The sequence below is a fragment of the Agelaius phoeniceus genome, chromosome 2 (genome assembly GCF_051311805.1).
Source record: "Agelaius phoeniceus isolate bAgePho1 chromosome 2, bAgePho1.hap1, whole genome shotgun sequence".
Classification (NCBI taxonomy): Eukaryota; Metazoa; Chordata; class Aves; order Passeriformes; family Icteridae; genus Agelaius; species Agelaius phoeniceus.
The window spans coordinates 86,446,548-86,463,656 of record NC_135266.1 but is presented as its reverse complement, the minus strand read 5'-3'; the positions used below and the strand labels follow the sequence as shown (position 1 = coordinate 86,463,656).

At 39.4% G+C, this 17,109-nt stretch overlaps 1 protein-coding gene across 14 annotated transcripts in view; it reads right to left on the bottom strand.

The window, feature by feature from the left end:
- TENM4 (teneurin transmembrane protein 4) overlaps positions 1-17,109 on the bottom strand; it is a 1,543,936-nt gene that overhangs the window by 336,138 nt on the left and 1,190,689 nt on the right. For all 14 annotated transcript variants that reach the window (XM_077174070.1, XM_077174074.1, XM_077174077.1 and 11 more), the window contains one exon: positions 3,009-3,297. In XM_077174070.1, coding sequence (XP_077030185.1) covers positions 3,009-3,231 — 223 coding nt within the window. In that variant the 5' untranslated portion in view covers positions 3,232-3,297. The remainder of the gene's footprint in view (positions 1-3,008; positions 3,298-17,109) is intronic.

Sequence of the window (17,109 nt, the reverse complement as noted above, 5' to 3'; positions counted from 1 at the left end):
TATCATATGGTAGAAAATGTGTATCCAACAGAAATAGTCAGTTTTCTACTTTTCCAGAGTACGATTTCATACGTGTGGAAATACCCTAGTTTGTCCTTGAGCCCTGATGACTGGGGAAGGTCTCTCATATTAGAGCACACATGCATCAGATGACACGTGGCCAAAAGTAAATGCTATTTTATTACATTTTTTAATTTCATTTTTTCAGTTGACTTTATAGCTCAACGTGAACAGAGAGAAGGTATCTGAATGAAAGGTGAATAGTGGGACTGGACAACATTTTCATGTATAGCTCAGAGAAGGAGCTGTTTGATGGCAGGAGAAAATTCAGATTCAGCTGGTTACAGATCTGCAGCTGACAACACTCCAACTGCATAAAGGATTCATGAACTTCACACCTTTTTAATTGACCAAACAAGATTAAAGCTTTCAGACAGAGTGGACAGAAAAGGTTGCTTGGGGCTCACACCTCTGCCCGACCCTTGCTTGGGAAGCACAATGCAAGCTTGTGGCAAAGTAATAATTTAACATAATTACAAAGTAGTTTGAGAGATTGTCCTCTACATTCTCATGGCATAAGGAAGCAAATAAACCTGACCTAAGTTATAAATGCTAGGAAGCTGTATCTCCCCAGAGACCTTGCTCTTCTCTTCTAGGTTCAACTTATTTTTAAGGCCATGGTTTTTCTAAACCATCCCTTGTGGAGTACTGAAAAATATCTTTTGGTTTTCCTTGCGTGTTTGAGTCACTGATGTCATGTTCCACCTTTGCCTGAAAGAAGCCACACTCAGCATCATCAGGCACATCAATGTGCAGCATGACTGATGTTCTCCAGCAACAGCAGCTCATAAATTATGAAAAATGACTGCTACAATTAACTCAAAATCAAATTTATTTGCAATAAACAGCAGCAGATGCATTGATTTTCATATTCTATGCTCACTGTTACCTTTTAAGCTGGAAGAACTCAAGTCAATAAAAGGAGGATAATAAATATCCAAGACTTTTTAATTCAGATCTGGTCTATTTTCTCCTGTGCTGACTTGCACATTTGCTGACACTTACTCTAGCTAAAACCATTTAAATGCTGACTTGTTTATTTACTGAATTTATTTGGTCAATTTGAAATGTTTCCCTCCTCTGCCTTCCAAACCAACGCAGGAGAGAAATTCACTTTGCCTTGTTGATGTCAAGCAGGCTAATAAGGCTTGGTTTCAGTTGGCCTCAAGCCAAGCAGCATCACAAAGAGAGGTCCATTCATGGCTTACTGCCAGTGAAAAATGTGGTACAGAAAGTCTGGGAGAATTGTTAACACTCTTCAGGCCAGTTTTGGGACCCTCAAGATAAACTGGGAGAAAGCTTTAAGTGTAGCCATTTGTGAGAGTTATATCAGAAATAGAACTGGTGCTCTCACATGGTTAATCTTAACTTTTCAATGAATTTCAGCTACTTTGACCAGTCATTTTTACTATTTCTCAGTACCTTCAAAATTTTCCTAGGCAAGCATGAGCTTGTGTATAGAAAAATTACATTCCCTGCCAACAGACTGGATTTTCAGGAAAAGTAATCTTTTGTGGACTTCTTAGGAGAAGTCCATAGATCTGCATGGCCTCATGGACCTCCAAGTTGAAAACCACTGACCTGGACTAATTCACATCTATCCTGCATGGTGAATATATTGTATGAAGTAAGCAAATGCAATGACCTAAAAAGTTTCCTTTTCTTTATAATGTCATACATTCCTTAGAGGGGATGAAGTACTTCAGAGTTGCTAAGAGGGAAACTGCTTTCATGATGTCACAGTGTTACTTACATCAACTATTGGCCCTTTTGTTGATTGTTGCCTATTGCAGCTATCTGAAACTCAAACACCAAAGCCATATGCATGAAGATACTTCAGCAAATCATTTTGGTTGTGTGTGCCTTGAAGAGGAGTCTTGCACCAAAAGCACAAGTGCATGATTTTTGAGGAAAAATCAAGCAGCCCCCAATTTTAATGAGTGTAATTATATGTATTCCTTTTGGGGAATCAGCTTCTCCAAATTGCAGAGAATGTGCTCAGAGTACTCTGGGTAGGCTAGTTTATGTCCATTTTCTGGAATGCTGCCTACTCTATTTGACTCACTTTACCATTTTATGCTTTTCTTGATGGACTTCTAAAAACAATTTGTGTGAAATCCTGGTTGGAATCTGAACTACATCTCTACAGAAAAATGAAGATGAGTCTTATGGTAGGGGACAGAAATCTACCTCATACAGGCAATACCAGCAGTGAAAATTGTAACTGCACTGACTTCAGGGCATCTGGAATCTCTGTTAGAACTGTGGAGTCTGTGGTGACTCTTGAAACTCCGCATCTTCACAGATACTGGGACTCAGATTCACTAAATGTGCTCCTGTAAGTCCTAAAGATGTTCCTTACTCCTTTAACACTGAAGTGTGTCCCAAAGGCAAACCTAAAGCCTGCAGGCTGTGTACAATGCCAAGAGGGGTCATTCCAACTGGAACCCATTTGTCTCCTTTCTTCCAGGCCTCTTGGGTTTTGCTGTAGACCAGATGGACAGTGACACTCTCCACTTGTTGCCTCCTGCCTCAGCATCCTTGTTGACTTCCTTCATGACAGAGCAGACATGTGACACAGTGAAAGGTCTCCTAAGCAGGCAGGAACATTCCATGCCACGTTAGTACCGTGCAGCATGTGCACAGAGGGTTCTAGTCTCATGGTGGGAAGTGGCAAAGTGCTGCTGCAGACAGAAAGACTAAGACATAGAAAATGTGTCTTATAAGTGCTAATGAACATGGGATATGGGTATGCCACTTAAGGACACTGGGCTGCACACAGTGTCTTGTGCAATACAGTGAAGGTGATCTCTGTCGCTCTCTTTAAGTCTCTCTCTTACATCATGCTTTTGGCCTCAGAGTCTTTCAAAGGTAGCCTCCGATTCAACTCTGGCTCTCAGCTGATTGCCTCATGCTGCTTACAGCTGCATCTGCTGAAAAGCACCCACCTGCTCGGCAGAATTCATCAGCCTCCTGGTGCACCATGTCTTTGACCCGATTGCTGTAGGTGAGCCTGGAGTCTTGATCATAAGCCTTCAGGGTCTCGCTGGAGCTGTAGGATTTCTGGGGTGCCTTGCTGTCCTCACTCTCAGCTGAAGAGCTGGTGTAGCGGCGCTCGGTGTCGCGGCGCCGAGTCAGAGATCGATACGGCTTCCTTTCCTTTACATCCATGGCACCCTTGTCTGAGTATTCAACATTAAAATAATGACGTCTCTGTGGCGGTCAGATTGGAATAACCTGAAAGAGAGAATTAAAAAATGTCATGCCTTTGGGCCCTCAGTGGCTAATTTGCCTTCTTTATACATTCTTACACTGAAGAAAAGGGATGTTACTTAATGGATTCCAGAAAAACCCTCTTAGAACAATTACCAATAAAAAGAAAGTCTCAATTATGTGTGACTCATTTAATAATTGCCACTGCTAACAGGATACATATATGCACCAACCTGCATCTGTCTGAACTAGACATACACTTGGGAATTTGAAACTGATTGTGATATTGTGTGTCTTCTTTCTGTAGGAAGTGATTCAGACACCTCAAGGAGGCATGTATTCATCATCTGGAAAATCAGGTAATGTTGAAATGTCTCTATTTGGGCAACTGGAAGGCTTTGGAAAAATGCTGTCCTGTGGTTTTAAAAATGTTTCCACAGATCATGAGGTTAGAATATATGAACAAAAGACTGAGATGGTATAAGAAGGCAACTGGGAAGGGAGAGGGAGAAAGGAAGGACTGAAGGAGTGACATGTGGATGGAAATTGCATAAAAATGTCTTCCTTTTCAGAGGGCTCATCTTTACTCAGCTGGAAATATATTAAAATTTAAGCAGAGCTGAGAAAGTGTAAATAAATGATAGTGTTCTGCTTCATGTAACAACATGGCCTGGGATTTATTTCTGTGGAAAAACCAATGTATATAAACACTGCAATACAAGTGTACATATCTGCACACAGAGAAAACAGATATCAGAAATAAAAGGTATTTAAAGTATTTTTGTCAAAATAACTAATAAACAGTATTTTTACTTCAAGTTTATTAAATGCGACAGAAAACAGAAAAAATAAAGGCAATGCCTTGCATCAAGATGGAAAAAAATGTTTGTTAATATCTAAACTTGCTTATGAGGAAAAATAATGATGAAATACACAAACCAAACATGGAAAATCTGTAATTATCCACAGAGCTTCTCTGAAACTGAATCCTCCTGACTGCTAAAGAACAGAAGTTGACTCTCTAAATGCCACCCCAGGATATTGTTTACCATCAGCATTTAAAAACAGAAAGCGAAAGGTTCATAAAGAACCTATCAGTTCTTGGTCTTTTTCACAGCAAATACATATGGAAGTATATGGCAAGAACTGAATCACATTCTGTTGGCATTTCTTTCTTGAAAAGCTAAACCCTGAATGTACTAATCAAATCTTTCTCATCCATGACTCAGATCCTAGACTTGCCTCAGATGCTGTGTCCTGGATTTCAGAGAATCACAGAATCCTAGAATGGTTTGGGTTGAAAGGAACCTTGAAGATCATCTAATTCCAACTCCCTGCCATGGACAGGGACAGCTTCCACTAGACCAGGTTGCTCAAAGCCTCAAACACTGCCAGGGATGGGGCATCCACAGGTTCTCAGGGCAACCTGTGCCAGTGCTTCACCGCCCTCACTGGGAAGAATTTCTTCCCAATACCAAATGTACATCTGCCCTCACACAGCTAATGTGCAGTAGTTGAGGATGGATGTGCTGTGAGCTTTGTAGGTCAGCTTAAAGGGATGTGCTGTAAGGTAGCATTTGTGGGTTTTAAAACTGAGGAGTTTTAAACAAAGGATGTGTGAAGGATGGGAGACTCCTAGCAGAGGTTCTGATAACTTAAAAATCATAATAGTAATCCTGAAGCCTGAAGACAAATTTTATTATTAATTTCTTGCTTGAAAAGCTGTCTGGCAAAAGCACAACTACAAAAATATTGGAGTCGAAGAGAGACTGCAGGAGGAAGCAAGAATGACAGGAACACTGTGAGGCAAACTGGTAGCTGGGAAAAGAAGCAGGGTTACACTCTTGGGCCTCTCGTGGGGTTAAACCATGACACAGTCCTATTTCGGCAATTCTGATTGTGCTAAAACTGCTAAAGGGTTTTAGTCCAAAAAAAACCTCCAATACCAACTTTGCAATGACACACCCCAATTCCAACACCTTGTATGCCTTCTGTAGCATTCCTCCTTGGAATTAAGGCACTACTACAAAAAAAAAAAAAAAAAATCCATTGTCTCCAGTCTATTCCAGAGACAGTGGCAGACCAAGTTTATACATTCTGTTTGTCAGAAAAATGCATAGAAACTATTGAACACTTAGGAGGGGAGACGGGGAAGGAGGAGTGTCTTTAACAGGCTTTATCTAAGTCATCCACAGAGACTTGAGCACCACTTTGACTTCAAATAAATGTTTTTAAACCCACCAAACTCATTGACTTAAATTCATTAAGGCAAATGCAGTACAGTGAATGCAAATGGGATTACTCACTGGCCAAAACTGACATGTTAAATGTATTGCAGAGTAAGGGTACAAAACTAAGGCCTGAATGTAGAAGCAATAGTGAAGGAGATTGCATTGTGCTATAGAACAATAGCAGCATGTAAGAGATCTACCAAATAGGAGATTTTTTTTTTTCATTGAATCAAACATATGGTGCTTTCACACTGGAAAGAAATAAAAGAAATAGAGCATCTGATTGCCTTTCAGTGCATTGTCATCTCCCCTTTCTTTTTAAAAAAAAGAGTTTTTTGGCTTGAAAAATTATGACTTTTTTTACACTTGTTATTGAATCTGTTTGTCCCCTTTATAGCATCTCTGTTTGAAAACCTTAGAAACAAACATGAGCAGGTTTGTTATACTTTTGAATATAACACCTTAAAACAGGCTCCTTCACAAAAGCCCAGTATTGTGAGCCGCTATAATGAACACTGAAATTGTGGTTTATTGTTATGGAGGATGAAGATAGCAGAATGTGAGTGAGAAGTAGTTACTCTCTAAGAAAGAAATGAGGAAAGGTGGTTTCTGTCTTCTCCCAAGTATTGTAGCAATTCCTACCTAGGGCTGGTCATTTAAAATCCCACTAGCAGGAGAGTAACATGTGCCAAGGAAATCTTTTTGCAGCACTAGAGCCACAAGGTACAAACAGGGTCTGTAATTACCATTAGTAACCTTGCAATTTAGGAAATGACAAAAAAACATGAGGAAATTGACTGAATTCCCACCAGATGAAGGGTTTTCTTTTTGTAAGGAAAGGTGCTGAAAAACTGAAAATTCTCCTACAGTTCATCAAAAATAGCCCTGTAAATTTGCACCATCCATATGCACATTCCTCTGCAACAGTGTTTCTATTCCCAACTCATTCATGTCTTTATAAATTTAACTCCTCTCAACTTTTTATTTCTCTCTCCCTCACAACTTGGGTTGACTTTCCAAATAGAAAGGTTACCTCCATAAAACATAATGAATGATTTTTTTAAAGCTATTTTTAAAGACTGAACTGTTGCATTTACCTGACTTAAGTAAGTTTCCAGCACTTCTCCATAGACATGCAGTTCTTGTCATCTCAGTTTTATGGCCTAATTCCCAGATGGTTTAGATACCTTACTTTCAACGGAGTTCTGTAGTCTGAGAGTTTGCCTCATAGCTTTTCTGTGGTAGTTTATTATTTTTTTTCTGCTACTCCTTGTGCCTAGATTTTACTTCTGCTACAATTTCATAAGTGCCATCAACACCTCACATTTTTCCTGACTTCTCTGGCACATGACAAACACAAAGAATCACACTCGTCTCAATTACATACTCAACCAGCAGTTTCTTTCCGTCTTTAGCTCATGATTGCTCCTCATAATTTTAAAAGCTTCCATAAACTTCCTGGACTGGATGTAAAAAAACAGGCTTTCTAATATGTACCTTTTCACTTCCGTGTTCATTTTCCTCTATAAAAGCCACAAAACTCTTCTGCTCTGAATCATTTATATTTGGAAAGGACTTTCTTGTCCTATAATGCATTGTTTCTAGTTCTGTTTGTTTCTTTCATCTTACTGCTCTCTGCATAACATATAAAATTTCACCTTTTTTTCCTTTTTTAAAATTCTACTTTAAGGCCAATTACTTGCAGTATCCATTCCTATTTTTGGCAGCCTTCTGTGTATGGGGATCCAATCCCAGCCGAATCACAAACTGGTCTGGAGTACAGCTCACAACAGAAGCCTCCTTCTGTCTTTACTTACTCTACTCAGAAAAATCCCACTGACCCCAGAAAGGGTTACTTAGAAGTAAAAGCCTGTAAAATCAGATTCCTTGATATAGTTATATTTTTCAGGAGTGTGGGACCCTTCTCACATCCCTGCACACATGTCAGGGAGTGGAGTAAAAAAATCAGCGTTCTGGTTCTGGTGCAGTAGTGCAGCAAACATAATGCTTATTTGCAGCACTTTTTTATTTTGCTTTTGCTTTGGCTGGCTCCCAAACAATCCTTTTTATGATGTTTTATCCTTTATACCTTTCCTCCTCATTCTCAGTTCTGTTGGTTTGTGTTGCTCTTTGGAGCTTTGATTAACCACACCAGCTTTGTGCTGCAGAATCGCACTCAATGAATGGCAAGGGGTATGATTTATTTTCTGAGTCACTGCTCAAAAGAGAAACTTGCATCAATCAAAAACCAGACAAGGGAGTGTGACACCACAAAGTGATATGCTGGGAGGTGCTTATAGCAAAAAGGACAGGTGGTCTTTGATAGCTGACTTACATTGCAGGTCACTAATCACAGAGATTAGCAGCAAGGTGATAGACAGCGCCTGTTCTGGGAGGCAGCATGTCATATCATCCAATTTTCTGTCAAAATGTGAGGGTTTAAACAGCACAGATAGCTTTATGTACTTCCCATATAGTTATGGCAACAGGATGATGAGAAAGCTGGAAGAGTGAAATATCTTGTCTGCAAGAAAACGTGGGCATGAGCTCTGGTGGGTTGATTCCACCTCCACCTTTGTGCTGAAGGAAGCAAAAGAACTACTTTTCACTTCTCATTTGTTTTCCTCTGCAAAACTGCCTATCCAAAAATGGCATTATTTTACTTGGCAGGGCATGCTTTTTGTCTTCTTGAACTCGATCTCATTTAACTGCTTAGGGCAATATTTTTCCCTATTTTTTATTGCTGCTGCCCCTTGTAGAATGAGCACAGCCATAGGATGCCGAGCAGTAAGCTTAATTTTATATTCCCTCCTTTGGGCTGCACAAATTGAATCATTAACTAAGACCTAAAGCTGGTAAATAGTGAGCAAGTATCCTTTCTTACACTTTATAGAGGAGGAGATGAGCCATGGGAAGTCAAAGCAAATTGCTTAAGGTGGTACAAGAATAAAACAACACAACTGAGGGCAGCAACTTCATCTCCAAGTCTGAGTCTGATACTGAGCCCTTGATTTTTTTGAGAACCAAGTCACATAAGCATAGTAGTATAATTAATTAAAAAAAACTGTGGCCAATGCATGCCTGAAATCTTTGTTGGAGAACAGTAGCATGAACCTCAGGTATTATTAACAAGATGCTCTTTCATGTTCAACAGTGTCCTTCAGTCAGAAGGACTGTGGAGCATGGACAATTGCAGTTGTATCTGACCTATGAAATCCCATAGTGAGTGATGAAAACCGCACTTAGAGTCAAAAGGGAGACAAATTTTCACCTTCTATATCAACCTTCTCAAAGACACCAACAGATACTGGGGGCAAACCAGCAATGTTATTTAGGAAATTAGCTCCAACTCAGGACCCTAAGCTGCAATCAAAGAAGTTGCGAGTTCAGATGATTAAATGACTTTGTGTCAGTGATTATTAATATCCTACACCAAATTAAGTCATCACCTTCTTTCATCATATTTGAAAGAAGGCAATCCACTCTGACAGTCTTACCACTTCCATGAGGATGAAATGCCTTGTTATTGTGATTTCTTAGGCTCATGGAAAGGCTTGAGCTGGAGGGAACTTTAAAGATCATCTAGTTCCAACCTCACTGCCACAGGCAGGGATGCTATGCACTAGTTCAGTCCTTTAGGCCTTCTTTATACAAAATTCTGAACCTGAGAAATCTTATTTGGTCATTTTTATTTGTCAAAAATTGTCTAAGATATTGCCTCCCATTCTACCTCATCTAAACCACAAAGCTGGCATAAATGTAGAGGTGAATGTTCTTTCTGAAGCATTCAGCAAATACTTCAGTATGTACTCAGGGGTTAATCAAATCAAATTTGTATTGCCTGGTGATCAGAATCAGCAATGATCTGATCTTAGCAAATACACTACTGTGGCTTAAACAGTGTGATGCCATTTACCTTGTTTCTGGGAGATTCTTCCACAACATAAAGGATTCCTGTGTTTTTTATTAAACCTTAAGCTTCAGATTTATAACAGAGTTTCAAATCCCAAGAGATCTTAATAAGAAATAAATTAAGCTATAGGTATAACATCCTCTCACATTTTTGGCAAAGACTTAGGAAAGAAGCAGGCACAAGAGAGGAGGAGAATGAAGAGTTGAATTAATACTGCTTGGCTTCAATCCAGTACTCAAAGAAAGTAACAAAACCTCCCTTTTCTGGTCTCAACCACTAAGCCTTTCTTCTACTGGTAAGAGACTTGCTAGACAGTTGGTAGTGCCTTGTCCAAAACATGTGGTTTGTGACCTTTTCATGAATAAATCTAAAACTACATTAAGCTGGAGGCCCAGGAAAGCTTGAAACAGTAGTGGTGGGAAAACATGGAGGAGTCCGGAATGCAATTATCTCAATTATTTCTGGTTTGCAACTCCCTAAGTCTTCTGTCATGGGCTGGAACATTTAACTTGTGCTATTGGAAGATTTTAGGGCCTGAAGTTAAAAATTCTTTTGAATGATTTTTGTCAACTATAAGCAGTCTGCAGTTGCAGCCATTAGAACCCTACTCTGGCTTACTCCAAAATGGAAATTACTTTGGAAAAAAATCTTAGTTTTATACTGAAATTCTCATTATGAGTCTATTAGCCATTCTTGGATGAAGTGGGTTTTCTTCAGAACCTCAATGTAATAGAGAGTGCATAATGGCATTTAAATAATAAATGCTGCAAGATACAGCCTGACCACGTACACTCTATTATGATCAGCCTACAAATTTTTCCTAACTGTCTTTGTCAGACTCAAGGTTTGGGTGTATGATGTGCCACACATCCAAACCCTATGTGAAACCAGCTCATTTATCAGCAAATCTCAAGAGTGACAAAGAACTGGTGACATAAAATGCTGGTATTCACTGAAAGTATTCCCATTCTTTCTCCATTATCCACATTTTGCTAATTTGGGCTCTTACCTGGGATACAGGAAGCTAAAATTTATGTCCTTCATCTGAGTCAGGACAAACTTTTGAATGTGTCTCAAGCCTCCTAGGTGAAAGCCCTTGGCATAGCCTTTCTCAATCTGTTTGGGAGAAATTTTCCTTTATTTTCTTCCAGAAAATAAAAACATAGCCTGGGGTTTGTTTGTTAAAAAATATAACAACAACAACAGCAAAAAAAAAAAAAACAAAAAAAAAAACAAAAAACCCAAACAAACAAAAAAGAAGATAATTTCTAGTCACAGAACTGTAGAATGGATTCCATGACAACAAATAAGATGTCTTTGTTTTGGAAGGGACCTTAAGGATCACCAATTTTTAATTCCTTGCCATGGACAGGGACATCTTTCACTAGACCAGCTTGCTCAAAACCCTTTCCAACCTGTCCATGAACACTTACAGGGATGGGGCACATACAATTCTCCTGGGCACCTTGTGCCAGTGTGTCATCTCTTAGACAGTAAGAAAAGCCTGGTACAGGACTCACTCAGGGTGTTAAGCTTTATACCCACTCCTGGGTAAGCTTTGTGTCTAATTCTCAGTGTTCTGTTGTGGTCTACAGGAAGTCTTTGTAATTAAATTGTGACTCAAATGAAAATGTAGCAACAATCCCAAGACAATTCCCATGCACACCTTGTGCCATCCAACCTCTTTATTTCACAATTAGGTAAGTGAATTCCCATGCCTAAATACACTAGCTCTGTATCCCTACTTCCCTGTCAATAAATTGAACAAGGAAACTATCCATCTTTATTACCCCTGTATGGATTGGATGCAGTCAATTTGGAAGACAAAAAGGGGACAGTGGTTGTGAACGGTGATTTAGGAATCAAGGTTGGTCTTTCACCTCTATCCACTTCAGCAAATTTCTCTGCAGGACCACTGGGTGTGACAGTCCCTCATGAATCTGTCCTCTGAGAGTTTGCCTAACCCCGTTTGACTCTAAATACTTTTGGCCTTCACCACATCCTGTGTGCGGTGCCTCAATGTGACTGTGTGTGGTGTGAACAAGTACTTTTTTCATTTGAAGTTACTGTTTATGGTTTTTTTCATGGAGTATTGATGAGCCATCAGCCTTTTCCATAAGAAAAGAGACCTTGAACTCATACCCACTCTCAGATGTATCTTTTTGCTATTACACATTATTTCTGAAAAGAGCTGAATGGAGGCTGAGACTCTTCTAGGAAAGAAAGCATGTCTGCCTTTTCTGCCTGCAGCCACCGCCCTGTATCCATATTCCTCCATATTCCTTGTATCATGTTGATGTGCACCTCCTGTTTGAACAGAGCATCCTCTGTTCTACACCTTTCAGATGCAGCCTGGGGTTTGAGCAGCTCACAGGATGACAGCTGGAATTGAAGGAGACCTGTAGTATAAAACTTCCATGATCTGAATTTTTTCTCCTTTTTGTCATTGGCTTGACTGTGAAAACAATAGAAAAGTAGTTTTGGACAGCACTGCCTTTCACTACTGCCATTGAATAGCAGGGAATGCCATAACCTCAACTGAATTTGGAGGAATATACTTAGAATTATGCTCAAAAAGTATTGCTAGGGACAGATTTATTTTGTATCTGCCTATTTATTAAGACTAATTCTATAGACACTGCAGAACAATAAGATGAAAAGCTTTCTGCAGCAGGGGGAAGCTCTCACCCAATCAGGCAGGACACTCAGCGTAGGGAAAAAGTATTACCACCCCTCTTCTACAGGCAAGGGCAACTATCTTATCCAGTTACTTGAATTCATGTAAGCAACCCAGGAAACTCCTGCAGGATTAGTCACAAGGCCAACCTGTCCTTGTCTTACTACAGTATCACATGTAAAAATGTCCCTGCTCTTGTCATGGATGCTGTGGTACTGGGTAATCTCTCCTTGCCTTCCTTTAGCGGGGAGAGAAACCAACCTATTTTCTTGTTCTGATAAAATTCCCTGAAGGGTTGAACTTCAAACTAAGTTTATTAAAACATGAATTATCTGTAAAAAAAATACTGCAAGGGCTCATTAATTGATTCATTTTAGGACTTCTCTGTGAGATAATCAGAGTGCATTGAGAGATGCTAGGGATTGATTAATCAGTGTAACCCCTACTGTGTCCAGAGCTTCACTTTCAACAGTACAATAAGCTTATGCAGTAGAAAGTGTATTTTTCTTAAGTAAAATGTCTATGGGGGGAAAAAAGAGAGAGGTAAAAATAGTAAATTAGAAATAGAAAGTGTTTGGGGTTTTTTTCTGAAACAAAGGCCCCCTTCATTGGAATAACAAGGAGGGATATCACCTCTAGGAAGAGATTTTAAGCACATGCAAGAGGACTTAAACCTGACTGCTGGGTTGCATCTTAGCACTGCATTTACAGGGATATGGAGAAAAGGCTCTAGGGAGACCTTACAGCACCTTCCAGTGCTTGAAGAGGCTACAAGAGAGCTAGAGAGGGTAATTTGCAAGGGCATGGAGTGATAGGACAAGGGGGAATGACTTCGGACAGACAGAGGGTAGGATTAGATTAGCTATAAGGAAGAAATTCTTCCATGTGTGGATGCTGATACACGGGCACAGGTTGCCCAGAGAAGCTATGGCTGCCCCATCCCTGGCAGTGTTCAAGGCCAGGTTGGGGCTTTGAGCAACCTGGTTTAGCAAAAGGTGTCTCTGCTCATTAAATGATCTTTAAGGTCCCTTTCCAACCCAAATCCTTCATGATTCTATGATTCAATCACCTTCCAAAACAGACATCAATACACTCTTCCAGATGTACAAATGCCACTTGACTGAAAGGTGCATTAAGGAGGGATCTTAATAAGGTAATGATAACTGATACAGTAGTTCAGGTAAAAAAATCAAACATTACATTTATTCTATTCTTGCAAAATGCTGCTTTTCTACTTGCCCAAAGCTAACAGAGTAACAGTAGGGTATATTTTTACTTTCCTTTTTTTTTTTTAAACACACAGCAAAAACTCAGATTTCTTACTGATTTAGCCTTCAAGGAAGTCCATTTTCATCTCTCCCATTTTACAGGCAGAACAGACCAACAGAAAGGAGGTGACCTGACCAAATAATGCAGGAAGTCAGTGGCACAGACTACGCAAACCCCAGCTCCTGTTTGCACATCAGAAGCCTGTTTACTGGAGTTCTTGGATTCTGTGCCAGTAATAATGAAATTCAATCATCTTTCAGTTGGTAAAATGCTAGATAAGAGATTAAGGGGTTTATCCAAGTCCAAACTGAAAAATGAATTCTGCACTGTTGGTATTAAGATCACTAGTTTAGAGACTAAGTGATAAATCTTCTGGTTTGCCATAGGAAAATATCTTATATTTGACTTTCTGTGGCAAAACAGAATGACTTATTAAATCTTTCTTATAAGAACAAGTTTTGATAACATTTAACAGAATGAGTTGAAAGGCCCACTCTTTTGCTGAAGAAAAGCTTTGCTGCCATGCTAAGGAATCCATCTTAAAGAATATTCAGCAAAAAGACATTGTGGGAAGAAAAAGAAAAAGCAAATAAAGGAGCTGAGGAGGGGAGAAAGCAATTGAAGATGTAAATGTCTCTTCTTAGTCATACCTTTACTGCCTAACTAGACCAAAGATTAGAAGAAATTGAACTAGCTCTCAGTCAACAAAAGATGCAAGTAGATTGCAAAACAGAGTGAGTTTACAATAGTTTACACTAAACCAAGAGTAATTAGTGTTTGAGCAGTGCTTAAAAAGCAAAAAGTGCTATATAAATGTTAATTATTATATTTGTTTCAAATGGATGCAACAAACACAATCTTTTATATGCCTTAGGAAGTAAAAGACAATGAAGCAAAACTCACTTACAGCCTCCATCATTTGGCTGAGACCTATCAGATAACACTTGGGAAAACACATGGAGCCTCATTCAGTGGCTGTCTCTGAATCCTAAGTGTTTCATGTGAAGTCATAGGTGACTGTCTATCTCTGGAAAGCCTATATTCTGGGAAATGATAAAAAAACAACAAAGCCCACCCAAAGCACAAAGGTTACCAGCTCCACCAATGTCAAAATAATAAGAGAATTTAAGAGATGGAGACCATGGGTTTCAGTAGCAAGTAAACCATCTTCATTTTGGGCCATGCAACAGTTGCTGAGATGAAGAGATAGTTATGTCTACTGCTGAGAAGCAAGAGCAAGACTCTGGGAAATAGCACCAGTTTCTCTTATGCCCTGCTGTACCACTAATTTATTGTGTGATCCTGGACAAGGCATTTAACCTTTTGGGCCCATTTTATGAGAAACAGATATAACCATTCTCCAGCTGTTTCACAGCCAAGTAAAAGGTCTTTTTTGATGCTTTTAAGCATGTCATTTCAATAAATAATTTATGAGACATATCACTATTAAGAAGATGTCTGAGAGAGTCTAGGAGTCTAACAAGAAACTTATGAGGTGAGATCATACAGTTTCAGGATGGATTCTGGGCTATAACATGCTAATGATTTGCAAAGATTATTAGGCTTGTTGGAACCATGGACATAAAAGAACCCTAAAGTAAAATGCTTATCTACTTTTTTGCAATAAATTTTCTACCAATTTCCTTCCCACCTTGGCAAACTCTTGCAGAGAAGAATGATAAATAGCAGGGGTCTAACCACTTCGTAAGTTTTAAAAATCGCAAGGGATAATTCAATTACAAAAAGTAATTTGTATGAAAGAAATATTTTGCCAGGATATGAGCTAATAAAAACCTATATTTAAGCTCACGATTTCCAAGGCAGTATACAAATGTTAATTTATTAGCAATTATGTCTGTAAAGGAAGAGTACAGATGGAGACAGAGGAGACAGCAACATCCTCAGTCACACACTCCTGAAGCCAAATGTCTTATTGTACTTATCATTGCCCAAGTGAAGCTGGATCAATGCTTGCATCTGTTGGATGCAGAAATCTGCAGGAAATCCAATTGCCAAGAATCCTTTAAACATAAGTTTGTTTTCACCAAAGTGCAGGCTCCTGGGTTTGAAAATGTCAGCCTCAGTAGAGGAATGGTTCCCTGTTTCAATGTTTCTGATGACAAACCCTACTTGAGATGTTCCCTCCTGCTAGGGCTCAGCCGCCCTGCTGCTTCCTGCCTCCCTGGGGATACTGATGCAGCTGTTCATAAAACCACACCATAAGCAGATCAGGGAAATTGTCTGGAAATTAAAAGAAAAAGAGCCCTTATCTCCCAAATCCTTACCTTTTTATTTTTGTAGCCTATCTCAACTTTATGCAAGCAAGATTAATATCAATCTGGTTCTATAGGGGCACTTCACAATTAGATGCAAGGCTCAAGCAAGAAGAAATACACTGGGAAGGGAAGGAAAACAGATTGAGGTCGTCTTTTCTATCATCTAAGTTGGCAGATGGAGCTGTTTCCACTTTAGGTCATGCATGCAATAACTTGCCTGACCTAAAAATCCTATTTCTAACCAGTTTTCAAGCAATAGAACTGGAGGGTTCTAATAACCATTCCAGAATATCTTTTCCAGCACTAGCCCCTTCCATCTATGGGCAGATGTACATTTTGTGACTCTGAGAGATAGTATTGCTCCATTCCTTGACAAGAGAGCTGCTGCTGCTTCATGGAAGCCGCCTTGTCATGCTGAAACCCCAAGGGGTTTCAGGGGTTTCCGTGTCCACAGCCCATCTATTCCTCCTCCTTGCTTACAGAGCAAAGTTTCTCTGCCCTTCATTGGAATTTCTGTTGAGACTTTATTCTCTCTTCCATTACCTTTATCATACTGTTCTCAAGAAGAGTTGAAAACTGATGTAAGCAAACCAGTTAAATGCACCCAACATATTTTCCTCCCTTCACTTCCTTGGTTTTCTTTCCTTTTTTTCCTTTTTTTCCCCTTTCCTTTTATTTCAGTAGTAATTGTTGGTATCCTGTGCAGGAAAAATTAATGTTAAAAACAACCCAGAACTTTCTTACTACTTTTTAGCTTTTTCCTTTGGAAATCATGCTGTGTATAAGCTATATCTTAAGGCATTCCACAAAACACTGGTTTTATTCCTATATTTCTGGCCAATGAGGAATGAATCTGTTGTGCCATCTCCTGACTGGCATTGAATTTTATACCACCATGGCTTTTGTAACTTTTGTGCATCTGATCCAAAGTCTTTTAAATTACTTAGAAGTATTTTCCATTCATTTCACTTGGGGAGTAAAATAGGGCTTTATAAGCTCAGCTCTCTGTACAAAACCTTTTAATGTTCATTTTTATGGTATGGGCTGCACTGCATCGTATTTCAGTCTCCAAAAGTGTCAGTGCTGAGGACAAAGAGGAATGAAATTAAGAAACTAGAGTCTTTTGAAAATCTCCTTCTCAGGGTGAGCCAAAATGAAACTATGAAGAAACATGTCAGAGAGCACATTGGCAATTTTCTCAGATGCAACCTGTGACCTTGGGAGCTGCTGATTTGCCCCCATGGACCCTTGAGGGGGCCTGGGTTTGATGGAGCAGGTTTTTCTCCAAAATTAGGCTCCTTTCTGACATAATAAGCATAGTGCCTTTTATGATTAAGGCATTTTAAAAATTTTCTTTCCATAATTATACGTAGCTGGGGTCTGGAGCAGTCCAGCCTTCAAGCTGTCAATAAACACGTTTAGTGCCGAGTTGGGTCATTAGGCTTACAAACAGGTTAAACTTAAACACTC